Source organism: Neofelis nebulosa, chromosome 2, assembly GCF_028018385.1.
Source record: "Neofelis nebulosa isolate mNeoNeb1 chromosome 2, mNeoNeb1.pri, whole genome shotgun sequence".
NCBI lineage: Eukaryota > Metazoa > Chordata > Mammalia > Carnivora > Felidae > Neofelis > Neofelis nebulosa.
Window position 1 is genome coordinate 212,978,024 of NC_080783.1, and position 15,536 is coordinate 212,993,559.

General features: G+C 42.2%; 1 protein-coding gene across 4 annotated transcripts in view; it reads right to left on the reverse strand.

Annotated features, from left to right (window-relative positions):
* AADACL3 (arylacetamide deacetylase like 3) overlaps nt 1–15,536 on the reverse strand; it is an 81,301-nt gene that overhangs the window by 14,730 nt on the left and 51,035 nt on the right. For 3 of the 4 annotated variants that reach the window (XM_058719017.1, XM_058719016.1, XM_058719015.1), the window contains one exon: nt 3,303–3,461. In XM_058719017.1, the coding sequence (XP_058575000.1) occupies nt 3,303–3,344 (42 nt within the window). In that variant the 5' untranslated portion in view covers nt 3,345–3,461. Of the gene's footprint in view, nt 1–3,302; nt 3,462–4,313; nt 4,736–15,536 lie in introns of those variants that run through there. The other variant, XM_058719018.1, reaches the window with a different exon arrangement.

The following is a 15,536-nucleotide window of genomic DNA, read 5'->3' on the forward strand; positions in this document are numbered from 1 at the left end:
TGCCTTCCAGAGCTTCCGGGACCGATGTTCCTGAGACAAACTGGAGCCTTGTGGGCAAGATGGCCTAGGAAGCGTCATTCTCCTGCATTTAACCCCCAGACACAGGAGAGGGTTCAGAACAGTAAGGAGGGTGCTGAGTGCCAGCATCTGGCACAAGAAATAGTTTGATCGTGATGTTAGGGCCCTTGAAGTCCAACCACAGACTGCCAAGGAGTCCCCAGCCCAAGGTCAGGTCAAGTACTCCTGTTCCGTCTCTGTGGTGTCTGTGCTCCTGCACGCTCATTAGAGAATTTCTAGCAGTCTTTTCTTTTGTGTATCTTGCTGCGATGTCATTTGGCACAGAGTTATATATTTACTGCGGAAGTCGCCTTTCTCAGCGTGCTGGAGTTGCCCTAAACAAAGGACCCCGGGGTGGGGGTGGGGGAAGGGGAGCTTCAGCAAAAGAAGCTTAGAGTCTCCCAGGTCTGGAGGCTGGAGGTCCAAGGTGTCACCAGGGCTGATATCTTCTGAGGGCTGTGCAGGAAGGGTCTGCTCCAGGACCCTCTCCTTGGCTTTTGGACAGCTGTCATCGCCCTGTATCTTCACATTGTCTTCCCTCTACGCATGTCTCTGTGTCCAGTTTCCCTTTTTACAAGGACACCGGTTGTATTGGAGTGAGGCCCACTCTGAGGACCTCATTTTGATCATCTCTGCAAAGACCTTACCTCTTAAGTAAGGTCACATTCTGAGGCACTGGGGGTTAGGCTCAACATATGAATTTAGGGGTGCCTGGCTGCCTCAGTCGAGTAGAGCATGTGACTCTTGATCTCAGGGTCGTGAGTTTGAGCCCCATGTTGGGTGTAAGGATTACTTAAAAAAAAAATTTTTTTTTAATTTAAAAACTCACAACATATGAATTTAGAGGGACATAATTCAACCCACAACAGCACCCTTATTAACATCGAATGGTATTCTTTTACGATACGTTTCCTGCCTTGAATTCTGCTTGCCCAAAGGCAGAAGCTAAGAAGTATTTGAGTGTACTTCTCCCCTGGGCCAAGCAATCTCTAGAAAAATAACACTCTATGTTCCCTCTACTCCTGCACTCACTCTTCCCCTTGGAGGAGAAGTGGCTTTTGTGAAATGGAGAAGGAATTGGGCATGCTCAGCTCGCTGTGACATCTGTTTGCCCGCAGAGAAGGGGCATCCTGTTCTCTGTAGCCAGGTGCCTCCAGAGAGAGGTGTATGTATGTTCAATGCTGCCTGGGACCCTGTTCCTAATATCAGGCAGCACCCTTGCCCACACACCTAAGCCACATGCTCTGATAATCAGCTTTATCAGAAAGAAAGGTGATGTATCAGGGTCCTAGCAGGAATTGGATGGCTTACTCATGCTATAGACTGAATGTTTGTGTCCCCCTGTAATTCATATGCTGACTCTAATCCCCAGTATGATCATATTTGGAGGTGGGCCCTTTGGGAGGTGATCAGGTCATGAGGGTGGGGCCCACATGAATGGGATTAGTGCCCTAGTAAGAGACCTCCAAGAGTTCCTTTGCCCCTTCTGCCATGTGAGGATACAGAGAAAAGACAGCTGTCAATGAACCAGGAAGTGGGTTCTCACACATAGAATCTGTTAGCACCTTGATCTTGGACTTCCCAGCCTTCTATTGTGTTTAAACCACCCAGTTTATGGTAATTTTATTACAGCAGCCTGAGTGGACTAAGACCCTCATATTAGGGTAGTTTGCAAAGAGCCCACAGGATAGCACAGCCGGTAACAGCAGGGCTCCATTCTCCCTCCCAGAGGGGAGGGAATATAGCAGAACCAAGGCTGTGTGGAAAGGGCTCCCTGTGAGCTGAGCTGAGGCACACAGCTTACACATGGCAAACCCACGGGGATAGAGCTGGCCCCACTGTCACTCCCCTTCCTTCCTAGGCTCTCATGCTGTTGTGCTCCTCTGCCCAGGCCCTTCAGCAAAGCAGAGGGCAAAGGATGCTCTTGGCGGGGTCCATGCAGGTCAGTTTCCCAGGGCTACAGAGTGGGTGGAGGAAGGTGGGGAGCCTACCTGGGGGACGGACAAAAGGAAAATGTCCAGCACAGGGGTATTTTCATCTCCAAATCCTTGACTCCTATTCTGTTTTCTGGTTAGTGTTGAGCTCATGGAGGAAGGGAGGAATAATGTATTCATTTTCCACTGCTGCTATAATAAATTACCACCAATTTAGAGCCTTGAAATGATACCGATTTATTCTCACACAGTTCTGGAAGCAGAAGTTCTAACATCAAGGTATCAGCTGGGCTGCATTCCTCTTAGAGGCTCACACCTGTTTCCTCCCTTTTCCCAGCTTCTAGAGGTGCCTGCATTCCTGAGCCAAGGAATCCCAGGATCCCCTCCCAGCACCACTCTGTTCTCTGTTTCTGTCATGCCACCTCCTTCTCTGATGCTGCCTCCTCCTATCTCTCCCTCTTATATGGGCCTTCGTGATTACATTAGGCCCACTTGGATGATCCAGGATAATCTCCCCACCTCAAAATCCTTAATTACAAGTTCAAAGTCCCTTTTGCCATGTAAGGTAACATATTTGCAAGTTCTGGGATTAAGATATGAACATCTCTGGGAGGGGGGTGGGGGGATGTTATTCAGCCCACCACAGTGAAGGGACCAGTGAACCAACCCTTTTCAAAACCCCTTGGCTTTGGGAAATAGGCACATACAATTTGCTTTTGCAAATGCACTCAGTGTGTATTTTGCTATAGCAGTTACTATCATCAATATAACTCCCACTTGAAACTCTTTTCGGTGCATCATCTAAAGACTTAGTAGAATTCTCTCCTTTCTCAAGATAAGAATTACCTGCCTGGTGTTTGCCAGAAGCAGGGAGTGGGGGCAGGCCAAATGAGTGAAGGTGGTCAAAAGGTACAAATTTCCATTTACAAGGTAAATAAGTCCAAGGGATGCCATGTGCCGTGCGGACTCCAGTTAACAATACCGTATGTTGAAATTGTTAAGAGTAATTGCTAGATTCTTATCACAAGAAAAAAAAATGTCACTCTGTGTGGTGATGAAATTAAACTTTCTTTTAAGGTTGTATTTTTAAGCAATCTCTACACACAACGTGGGGCTCGGACTCATGACCCCAAGATCAAGAGTTGAGCCGCCACCAACTGAGCCAGCCAGGTGCCCCTAACTAAATTTTTTGTGGTGGTCATTTTGCAATGTATGTGCATACATCTATCGAATCATTATGTCACATACCTAAAACCAATACAATGCTGTATGCCAATGATGCTTCAATAAATTAATAATAATAATAATTACCTGCCTGGACTGTGGCATGTTGTTGGCTCCTTTGGGAAACATGCTGCTTTCTTATCTTCCTCCCTTTTATCTTCTATCTTCCGGTTGTGTGTCCACTTCTGTGCATCTTTTACTTTGACTTCATTGCACATGCTTTTGCTGTAAGTTGTCACAAACCCTCTGTGAAAAGAGCCATCAGGAATCTTTGACTTTCTTTTCTATCTTCCAAGTGAATAAAGACAGAGGGTATGAAAAAATTACTAGACTAATCTTCCTTAGTATAGTTTCTGCCTTAAAAGCGGCTCCATAAATGGATACCAAGGACACCTTTGTCTCTTTCCCCACCTTTCACGTCATGGAGGGGCTCTTAATCCCTTAGGAAAATCCATATGTGCTTTGAAGGGTAGAGGGGAAGGAAGTGAGGGTGGAGGGGCTGAGGGACTCGGGGTGTGGTGCACATTTTAAGGGAAAAATGAGCTAAAAGTAGTTTCCTGAAAACACATTCCTGGGTTTGGAGAAACAGAGGCTGAAACTCCCAGAGGGAAGTCCCTGGAGCCCAACTGAGTCCCTAGCAAAGGGTTTTGGAGAACAGTGTTGGTAGCAGGTGGACACGAGGGTCTGCAGGGCCAGAGAGGCTGTGAAAGCCACATCAGGCCACCTGAGCCTTTGGGTCTCTATCTCAGATGCAGACAAATCAAAGGGGTGACAGTCAGGCATGATGGTGCAGAGAGCCAGGTGGAAGTGTTCCACAGAGGGCACGTGAATTTAAACTTGGACCAGATCCCAGCAGTGCCAGCTTCTCCTGCATGTGGCACCAATATGGCGTCAGCTTTGGAAAAACCTGTCTCTGTGTAATTGCCCTTGTTTGCAGCATCAGAGGGTGCCTTCATGCATTCATTCACTCACTCATTCATTTACTCATTCGTAAACATTTAGGATGCTCACTCTCCAAGCAACTCTCTGGGGAGAGCCTTCCAGGCAGAGATGTAATACTTCCTGAGGAAGCCCCTGGGGAGGAAAGGAGGGACCCACCTTGCGTTTCAGGAGCCCCTCCTGCCTCAAGAACAGGCAAACAAGCTTTGACCTAAAGGCTAGGTCAACTTTCCAAAATCTGAAGTAACTAATCCTGGCTGAATCTTCACAATGGCTTTGTTCATCCATGTTAATTTTATGATGGCTTGATGTTGGACATAATGGCAGACAGGTGGAGTGACCCTGCAGACACCCAGGAACCCTTTGGAATGTTCCACTCCTTCCCGATCATTCGTTGTTGGGGGCTGATCCTTGAATCTTTTTGTGCTACAGACTTTTTCTCAGAATATTTTTAGTACTTCTTTCATAAAAACAATGTTCTTAAATAACTGCAAAACAGACATAGACTTACTAAGAAAAATTAATTATATTAACATGGAGTTGTAGAGATTTTTTTTCAGTTTCTAACATAGAAATATAAGTGCTTTTGGGGCGCCTGGGTGGCTCAGTCGGTTAAGCGTCCGACTTCGGCTCAGGTCATGATCTCACGGTCCGTGAGTTCGAGCCCCGCATCGGGCTCTGTGCTGACAGCTCAGAGCCTGGAGCCTGTTTCAGATTCTGTGTCTCCCTCTCTCTGACCCTCCCCCGTTCATGCTCTGTCTCTCTCTGTCTCAAAAATAAATAAACGTTAAAAAAAAATTTAAAAAAATGAAATATAAGTGCTTTAAAAAGACATTAAATAACACTACCTAGTGGCAGATCTAGAAATGCCACATTTTGAAATAATGATGAGCATAAAGGATGTTTTGTAATATTTGTCACAACTGAAATACATGAAAATATTTGTGATCTTACTGGTGATAAAGTCCCACGTACAAGCAATATTACTGTGGCCTGTGGCCCACATTTCTGCCAGAAAAAAAAAAATTTAGGGATGCCCGGATGACTCAGTCAGTTAAGCGTTTGGCTCAGGTCATGATCTCATAGTTTATGAGATTGAGCCCTTTATCGAGCTCTGTGCTGATGGTGCAGAGCCTGCTTAGGATCCTCTCTCTCCTTTTCTCTCTGCCCCTCCTGCGTATACTCTCTCTCTCTCTCTCTCTCTCAAAAATAAATATTTTTAAAAATTCTAAATTTCAATTAGAGGTTCATGAAAATAAGTGTGATTTCTTTCCCCATTCAAGTTCAAGACTACTTGACTGCTAAGCACCGAGCCCCTGTTTGAAGGTACAGTAGTTTTGTTGAAAATATTTGAGCTGCAAAATAAACTTTTGGTGTTTCCCAAAGATGAGAAGCTATCTTGGTTTCAGGTACTCAGCAAAACGAAGTGTTCCCACTAGAAAATAATACCTGCCCTCTGTTCCCCAAGGGAAATACAATCCCACTCCCTTCTGTAGCCACAGCTGGTTAGTAGCTTGACAGGTCTGGATCCTAATAATTGATTCAGGATTTGAAAGACAATTAAGTGAGGGAGGAGTTAAGGTGGTGGAGAAGTAGGGGTGGGCTTTCCTCTCCTTCAAACACAGCCGTATTGAGGTCAGATCACTTGGAACATCCAAGAAATCAATCTGGGAGTAGCAGAAGGATCTCCACGGTTGGAGAGAGACGGCATGGCAGGTGAGAGGCACGTGGAAGTGAATTGATGGTAGAGGAAAATGGTGGTGCTGCGGAGGGGAGGGAACCCTTTCTGTGGAGAGAGAAAAGAAAGAGAAAGAGAGAGGGGTTGAAAGAGTGCGGCATTGGGTTCATGCAAGAGGACAGCCTCTCTGGACCAGGGGCTGGGGAGTGAGGGGTACTGAGTGTCATGTTTTATGCAAACAGTGTGTAGCTCAAACTCTGAGGTTTTGGAACTGCGTGACTTTCTCCTGAGCAAAGTTGTGGTGCACACTCCTGGGGAGAAGGAGGGTGCTGGCCCCAGGGTGCATAGCATGGTGTAGGGATCTGGGTCTCACTGGGAGAGAACATTCCCCTTACAGCCTTTCATCAGGAAGAGACAGAGGCATGCACAGAGGGCAGATAAGCTGGTTGCTGCTTTCCATGATGCTACACCATAGGTTCCATGCACCACAAAGGTGGGGGACTGTTTTTCTGGGACAAAGGACATCAGCACAGTGTGAAGAGGCTCTATTCTGGAGGAATGGGTTGGATCAATGTGGTGCTGCACCCTTTAAGATTTCAAGTTTTAAATCCCAGCCCCACGCCAAAAAAAAAAAAAAAAAAAAAAAAAATTGCAGGAGACCTATGATGTAGGGCGCACTGACTGTGCTCGCTATTCTGTGAGGGCTGGCTGAACAGCAGGGGATGTGAGATCCCTGGTCCAGGGAGGAGAGATTGAATTGGGGTGGCACCATTTCCCCTCTAACAGCAACACTGTGGGACTTCAGAGAGCAACACTGCTGCCCCCAGTGGATGAGGGACCTGCTTACACCAAACCCCACCCCCTGTGCCTAGCAACTGCTTATTTACAGGGGCGGGACTCAGAGCCAACACAGAAGTCTTCTCCAGAAGCCCAGCACAGCCAGCACTCTGCATGCAACAAGTGTACTGAAAAACAGAGTGCTTCAAAGTGTCACCTGCAATGCTGGTGGAAATAGGACCAGGTTTACTTTTTTTTTTTCCCCATCTCTTTTTTTTCTTTGGAGTCAGGCTTATAGTTTTATGTTTGTTTTTTCATTTCCTTTTCTGGTTTTTTGTTTTGTTTTTTTGATCAGCCTTCTTTTTCTTTTCCTTTTGTTTGGAATCAGGCTTACAGTTGTTTGATTGTTTGGGGTTTTTTTTTTTTCACTCCTTTTCCTTCTCTCTCTCTCTCTCTCTCTCTCTCTCTCTCTCTCTCAGTTTTGGACCAGGCTTTCCCCCACCCCTCACTTTTTTTCCAGGATTACTTTAACAAATCAAAGCACATCTAGTTAAAGGTCCAAACACTCCCCAACGCAAGCAAAGAGGAGCTCTGCAGAGAACTGACAGTGGGAAAGAAAAGCCAAAATGCAACAGCAGAGTGCACACAGCAGACACCAGAAACACTTCCTGAAGTGCCAGGCCCTGGACCGTGTATGACCCCTTTTGAATATAGTAGTACTCTCAGGTGCAGGAAGCATAACAAGCTTTCAAAATACACATAAGACAGAAACTTAGCCGACACGACAAGACAAAGAGGAATTCTACCCAAAAGAAAGTTCAAGAAGAACTCACAGCCAGGGACTTGCTCAAAACAGATATAAGCAATATATCTGAACAAGAATTTAAAACAATAGTCACAAGATTACTAGCTGGGCTTGAAGAAAGCATAGAAGACACCAGAGAAACCCTTGCTGAAGAGATCAAAGACCTAAAAACTAGCTTGGCTAAAATAAAAATGCTACAACTGAGATCTAAATACACAGTCACAAGTTAAAATAGAAAAGAAGTTAAAATTATGGAAAATAAGCTGAAAAGAAGAGGGAAAGAAAACTATTAGATCATGAATGCAGACTTAGGGGACTCAATAATTCCATCAAGTGAAACAATATCCTTATCCCAGGAGTCCCAGAAGAAGAAGAGTGGGAAAAAGGGGAAGAAGGTTTATTTGAACAAATTATAGCTGAGAACTTCCCAAATCTGGGGAAAGAAACAAGCATTCAAGTCCAGGAAGCACAGAGGACTCCCTTCAAAATCAACAAAAACAGGTCAACACTACAACATATCATAGTGAAACTTGCAAAATACAAAGATAAAGAGAGAATTCTGAATGCAGCTAGGGACAAATGGTCCTTAACCCACAGGGATAGCAATATAAGGTTAGCAGAAGACCCATCCACTGAAACATGGCAGGCCAAAAGAGAGTGGCAGGAAATATTCGATATACTGAATGGGAAAAGTATGCAGCCAAAAATTCTTTATCCAGCAAGGCTGTCATTCAGAATAGAAGGAGAGATAAAGAGTTTCCCAGACAAACAAAAACTAAATGACTTCGTGACCACTAAACCAACCCCGCAAGAAATTTTAAGGGGGACTTTTTGAGTGGACAAAAAAATATATATATATACCAAAGCAACAAAGACTAGAAAAGACCAGAGAACATTTTCAAAAACACCAGCTCTGCAAGCAACACAATGGCACTAAATTCATATCTTTCAGTAATCACTCTAAATGTAAATGGACTAAACACTCTAAACAAAAGACATAGGGCATCAGGATGGATGAAAAGAAAATAATATCCATCTATGTTCTGCCTATAAGAGACTCATTTTAGACTAAAGACACCTGCAGATGGAAAGTAAGGGGATGGAGATACCTCTATCATGCTAATGGATGTCAAAATAAAGCCAGAGTAGCTATACTTATATCAGACAAACTAGATTTTAAAACAAAGACTGTAGGGGCACCTGGGTGGCTCAGTCGGTTAAGCGTCCGACTTCAGCTCAGGTCATGATCTCGCAGTCCGTGAGTTCGAGCCCCACGTCGGGCTCTGTGCTGACAGCTCAGAGCCTGGAGCCTGTTTCAGATTCTGTGTCTCCCTCTCTCTCTGACCCTCCCCCATTCATGTTCTGTCTCTCCGTCTCAAAAATAAATAAACGTTAAAAAAAATTTTTTAATTAAAAAAAAAAACAAAGACTGTAACGAGAGATGTAGAATGGCATTATAGCATAGTTAAAGGGTCTATCCATCAAGATCTAACAATTGTAAACATTTATGTCCCCAACTTGGAAGAACCCAAATATATAAATCAACTAATAACAAACATAAAGAAACTCATCTATAATAATACAATAATAGTAGGGGACTTTAACACCCCTCTTAGAGCAATAGACAGATCATCTAAGCAGAAAATCAACAAGGAAACAATGGTTTTGAGTAACACACCGTACCAGATGGACTTAACAGATATATTCAGAACATTTCATCCTAAAGCAGCAGAAAACACATTTTTCTTGAGTGCACATGGAACATTCTCCAGAATAGATCTCATACTGGGTCACAAATCAGCCCTAAACAGGTACAAAAAGATCAAGATCATACCATGAATATTTTCAGATCACAACACTATGAAACTTGAAGTCAACCACAAGAAAAAAATTGGGAAGTCTTCAAATACATGGAGGTTAAAGAACATCCTGCCAAAGAATGAATGGGTTAACCAGGAAATTTAAGAAGAAATTTAAAAAATACATAGAAGCAAATGAAAATGAAAACACAACAGTCCGAAACTTTTGGGACGCAGCAAAGGCAGTCCTAAGAGGGAAGGAAATACATTGCCATTTAGGCCTATCTCAAGAAGTAAGAAAGGTCCCAAATACACAACCTAACCTTACACCTAAAGGAGCTAGAAAAAGAACAGCAAATAAAGTCTAAAGCCAGCAGAAGAAGGGAAACAATAAAGATTAGAGCAGAAATAAACGATATAGAAATTAAAAAAAAAAAAAACAGAACAGATCAATGAAACTAAATTCTGGTTATTTTTTTTAAGTTTTTATTTATTTATTTTTGAGAGAGAGAGCATGCACACGCAGGAGAGAGGCAGGGAAAAAGAGGGAAACAGAGGATCTGAAGCTGGCTCCATATGTATAGCAGAGAGCCCGATGGAGAGCTCAAACCCATGAACCATAAGATCATGACCTGAGCCAAAGGCAGATGCTTAACCGACTGATCCACCCAGGTGCCCCTAAACACTGGTTCTTTGAAAGAATAAACAAAATTGATAAACCCCCAGCCAGACTTATCAAAAAGAAAAGAGAAAGGACGCAAATAGATAAAATCACAAATGAGAGAGAAGAAATCACAACCAGCACCACAGAAATGCAAATAATTATAAAAGAATACTATGAAAAAATTATATGCCAACAAACTTGGCAATCTGGAAGAAATAGACAAATTTCTAGAAATTCACAAACTAACAACACTGAAACAGGAAGAAATAGAAAATTTGAACAGACCCATAGCCAGCAAAGAAATTGAATCAGAAATCAAAAATCTCCCAACAAACAAGAGTTCTGGTCCAGATGGCTTCTCAGAGGAATTCTACCAGACATTTAAAGAAGGATTAATACCTATTCTTCTCAAAGTGTTCCAAAAAATAGAAATGGAAGAAAAACTTCCAAACTCAATCTACAAAGCCAGCATTACCTTGATTCTAAAACCAGAAAAAGACTCCACCAGAAAGGATAATTATAGGTCAATATCCCTGATAAACATGGATGCAAACATTCTCAACAAGATACTAACAAATCAAATTCAACCGTACATGAAAAGAATTATTCACCATGATCACATGGGATTTATTACTGGGCTGCAGGGCTTGTTCAGTTTTCACAAATCAATCCCCGTGATACACCACATTAATAAAAAAAAAAAAAAAAGAATAAGAAACATATGATCCTGTCATTAGATGCAGGAAAAGCATTTGACAAAATATAGCATCCATACTTGATAAAAACCCTCAACAAAGTAGGGAAAGATGGAACATACCTCAACATCATAAAGTCCATATATGAAAGACCCACAGCTAATATCGTTCTCAATGGGGAAAAACTGAGAGCCTTTCTCCCGAAGGTTAGGAACAAGACAAGAATGTCCACTCTCACCATTACTATTTGACATAGTACTGGTGCATCAGCAATCAGACAACAAAAAGAAATAAAGTGCATACAAACCAGCAAGGAAGAAGTCAAACTTTCACTACTTGCAGATGACATGATATTCTATGTAGAAAACCTGAAAGACTTCACCAAAAAAGTTGCTAGAATACATGAATTCAGCAAAGTCATAGGATATAAAACCGACGTGCAGAAATCGGTTGCATCTCTATACACCATTAATGAAGCAGCAGAAAAAGTAATCAACAAATCAGTCCCATTTGCAATTGCACCAAAAATAAGGTACCTAGGAATAAACCTAACTAAAGAGGTAAAAGATCTGTACTCTGAAAACTATAGAACATATATGAAAGAGATTTAAGAGGACACAAAGAAATGGAAAAGCATTCCATACTCATGGATTGGAAGAACAAACATTGTTAAAATGTATATACGACCCAAAGCAATCTACACATTTAATACAATCCCTGTCAAAATACCAACAGCATTTTTCACAGAGCTAGAACCAACAATCCTAAAATTTGTATGGAACTACAAAACACCCTGAATAGCCAAAGCAATCCTGAAAAGGAAAAACAAAACTGGAGGCATCATGATTATGAATTTCAAGCCATATTACAAAGCTGTAATCATCAAGACAATATGGTATTGGCACAAAACAGAGAGACAGATCAATGGAACAGAATAGAGAACCCAGAAATGGACCCACAAAGGTATGGCCAACTAATCTTCGACAAAGCAGGAAAGAATATCCAATGGAAAAAAGTCTCTTCAACAAATGGTGTTGGGAAAATTGGTCTGCAACATGTGGAAGAATGAAACTAGACCACTTGCTTACACCATACACAAAAATAAATTCAAAATTGATGAAAGACCTAAATGTGAGACAGGAAACCACTAAAATCCTAGAAGAGAACACAGGCAGCAACCTCTTTGACTTTGGCCGTAGCAACTTCTTACTAGACATATTTCTGGAGGCAAAGGAAACAAAAGCAAACATGAACTATTGGGACTTGATCAAGATAAAAATCTTCTGCACAGCAAAGGAAACAATCAACAAAACTAAAAGGGAGAATATATTTGCAAATAACCTCTCTGATAAAGGATTAGTACCCAAAATCTAAAAAGAACTTATATCAAACTCAACACCCAAAAAACAACAAACCAGTTAAGAAATGGGCAGAAGACATGAATAGATATTTTTCCAAAGAAGACATCCAGATGGCTAACAGACACATGAAAAAATGCTCAACATCGCTAATCATCAGGGAAATACAAATAAAAACCACAATGAGATACCACCTCACACCTGTCAGAATGGCTAAAATTAACAACACAAGAAACAAGAGGTGTTGGTGAGGATATGGAGAAAGGGGAACACTCTTGCACTGTTGGTGGGAATGCAAACAGGTGCAGCCATTCTGGAGAACAGTATGGAGGCTCCTCAAGAAAACTAAAAATAGAACTACCCTATGTTCCAGCAGTTGCCCTATTAGGTATTTACCCAAAGGATACAAAAATACAGATTTGAATGCAACCTGATGTTTATAGCAGCATTATCAACAATAGCCAAACTATGGAGAGAACCCAAATGTCCATCAACTGATGAATGGATAAAGAAGATGTAGTATACATATATAATGGAATATGACTTGTCCATCAAAAAGAATGAAATCGTACCATTTGCAATGACATGGATGGAGCTAGAGTGTATTATGCTAAGTGAAATAAGTCAATCAGAGAAAAACAAATACCATATGGTGTCACTCATATGTGTAATTTAAAAAACGAAACAGATAAACATATGGGGGGGGGGAGGAGAGAAGGAAACAAACCACGAGAGACTCTTAATGATAGAGAACAAACTGAGGGTTGATAGAGCGGGGTGGGTGGGGGATGGGCTACATGGGTATTAAGGAGGGCACTTGTGATGAGCGCTGGATGTTGAATGTAAGCGATGAATCACTGAATTCCACTCTTGAAACCAAAAAAAAAAAAAAAAAGGAATAAGAAAGAAAGAAAAGAAAAAAAGAAATACTTCTAACTTAAAGAAAGGCAATAAAACAAAAAGCCATATTGAAAAACACAATTACTGGATTCTCTGTTGCTATTCCATATCGTAGAGTAGCTGTATACATCCAGAATGGATGAGACCTTTTCAACAGACCACTTCTAATACTCTCCAGTAGAACTGGATATCAAGAAGGGCGGGAAGCAATACGGAGCACCCCAAACTCTCATGCAACACTGGTAACTTGGCACAGTTGTTCTGGAAAGCTGTTTGGAAGCATCTACTAATTCTGAACACATGTGTACCCTCTGATCCAGCAATTCTACTCTGAGGTATGGAGCCAACAGAAGTTGGACATGTGTGCGAAAAGATATGGACAGAAATGTTTATGGCAGCGCTATTCATGATAGCTAAAAACTGGAAACAACCCAGATGCCCATCAAGAGTCAAAGGGATGAATAAGTGGTCCTTTGTTCACATAACGAGGAGCTATAGCACAAGGACATAAAACAATGTAGATAAATCTCACCAATGTTGAGCAAGAGGCACCAGATATGAAAGTGTACAGTTATGATTCCATTTTATAAATTTCAACGGCAAGCAAAACATGGTGGCAGAAAGAGGGCAGGAAGGGGGCTTCCAGGACACTGAAATGCTGTTTTTTTAAATCTGGGTAGTGATTACCTGGGTTAGTTGGTGCGAAAATGCATTGAACAGTACACTTAGGATTTGTGCACTTTTCTCTAGATTTATTCTCCTCTGGTAACATTTTTTTTTTCTTTTTAAAGACCAGGTTGAAAAAAGCCAGAAGTATAAGGCTATATATTGTATGATTCCATTTATATGAAATGACCAGAGCGAGCAAGTTCATAGGAACAGAAAGAAAATTAACAGAGGCTGGAGGGAGGACAGAATGGAAATGATAGCTTAATGTACAGGGTGTCCTTTTGGGGATGATGAAAGTGTTCTGGAATGAAACAGTGGTGAATGTTACCCAACGTGTGAATGCATGGAATGCCACCTAATTGCACAGTTTAGAGAGGTGGCTTTTTTAAATGTTTGTTTGTTTGTTTGTTTGTTTGTTTATTAGAGATTGGGGGTGGGGCACAGAGAGAAAGGGAGAGAGAATCCCAAGAAGGCTCCATGCTGTCAGTGCAGAGCCCGACTCAGGGCTCAATTTCACAAGCCATGAGATCCTGACTGGAACCAAAATCAAGAGTCAAACGCCTAACTGACCGAGCCACCCAGGTGCCCCAAGTGGTGACTTTTTATGTTATGTATATTTTACCACAATAAAAAAGACTGATCTTAAGGGTGTTTTTTTTTTTAATTTTAGTTAGTTAATAAACAGTGCAATATTGGTTTCAAAAGTAGAGTTCAGTGATTCATCATACAACCGCCAGTGCTCATCATAACAAGTGCCCTCCTTAATACCCACCACTCATCTAGCCCAACCCTCCACCAGCCCTCAGTTTGTTCTCTGTCTTAAAAAAAAAAAAAAAAAAGATTGATCTGAGAAAAGCATGGTATTTCCCCCTTTTAGAGATAAGCCGCGGCCAGGAGCAGATAAATAACTTGCTCAAAGTTGACCAATGAATCTACAGAGTCAGAGCTCACCAAGGCCTGTCTGATTCCAGTGCCTTTCTCTATCCCCAGGGGTAATGTGGCTCAAACTGTCATGAGTACATGAATCACCTGGGAATCTGGTTAAAAATGCAGATTCTGATTCAGTAGATCTGCAAGGGGCCTGAGATTTTGCATTTCTAACAAGCTCCCAGGCAATGATGGTGCTGCTGGCCCAGGGGCCACTATTTGAGAAGCAGGGCTCTAACCCAGCTGTTAACAGTGACAGTTTCTCCTTTATCTTTGCAATTGTTGTCCACAGAGGGTTAGAGAAGGTGGGACCCATTGGCATTGTGTTCTATCACCAGCAACTCTCTGTGTAGAGAGCACAGACATCTTCCAATCAGAGCAGGAGAAAAGGACCTGCCATCATAGATGGAGAGCTCCCATTCTTGGCTTTGGTGAAGAGGAGAAACATTCACAGATTTATTATGACACTGGCAGCAACATTCATAATCTCCTCAGCACAAGGGAAAGAAGCCCACTTAATGCCACAGTATTGATGGCTCCATGAAAGCCACCCTCAACGTGGCACCAAGCCACTGGTACCCCTTGGTCTCCCATCCTCTTCTTCTACGTTAGAGTGTCATCTCAAAGGACATCACGCTCAGGGCTCACAAGACAAGTTCTGGGGGAGAGATGGATGATGTCATCACCAGCAACAAGAGGTGAATGTTTTAAGTTAAGGATCTCTGTGCTCACCAGATGAGCTTCCTCCCTAAACATTCCAGACTCCTTGAAGATAGCTTCTTTCCTTGAAGCTCTCAAGGTATGTCATTAGAGTCTGGCCACCTCCCTCATCTTGTCCTCATTTCCTCTTGTCCACAAATGAATGCCATTCAAAATACCATCTCTCCCAGACAGGAACTTTCAGGGACTTCCTGGAATCTGGGGTGGAATCAAAGACTAATGATCAACATCACCATCTCTCTTCTTACTAATACTTCCAACCACCAGGAGCCATCTTTTATCCTGCATTGGAAGAGGGAAAACTCATGTTCCCGTTGACCTCCATCAACGGGCCAGCCAAGCACTGTACCAGGTACTTCGATGATTTGTTCTATCCTCATAGCATCATAC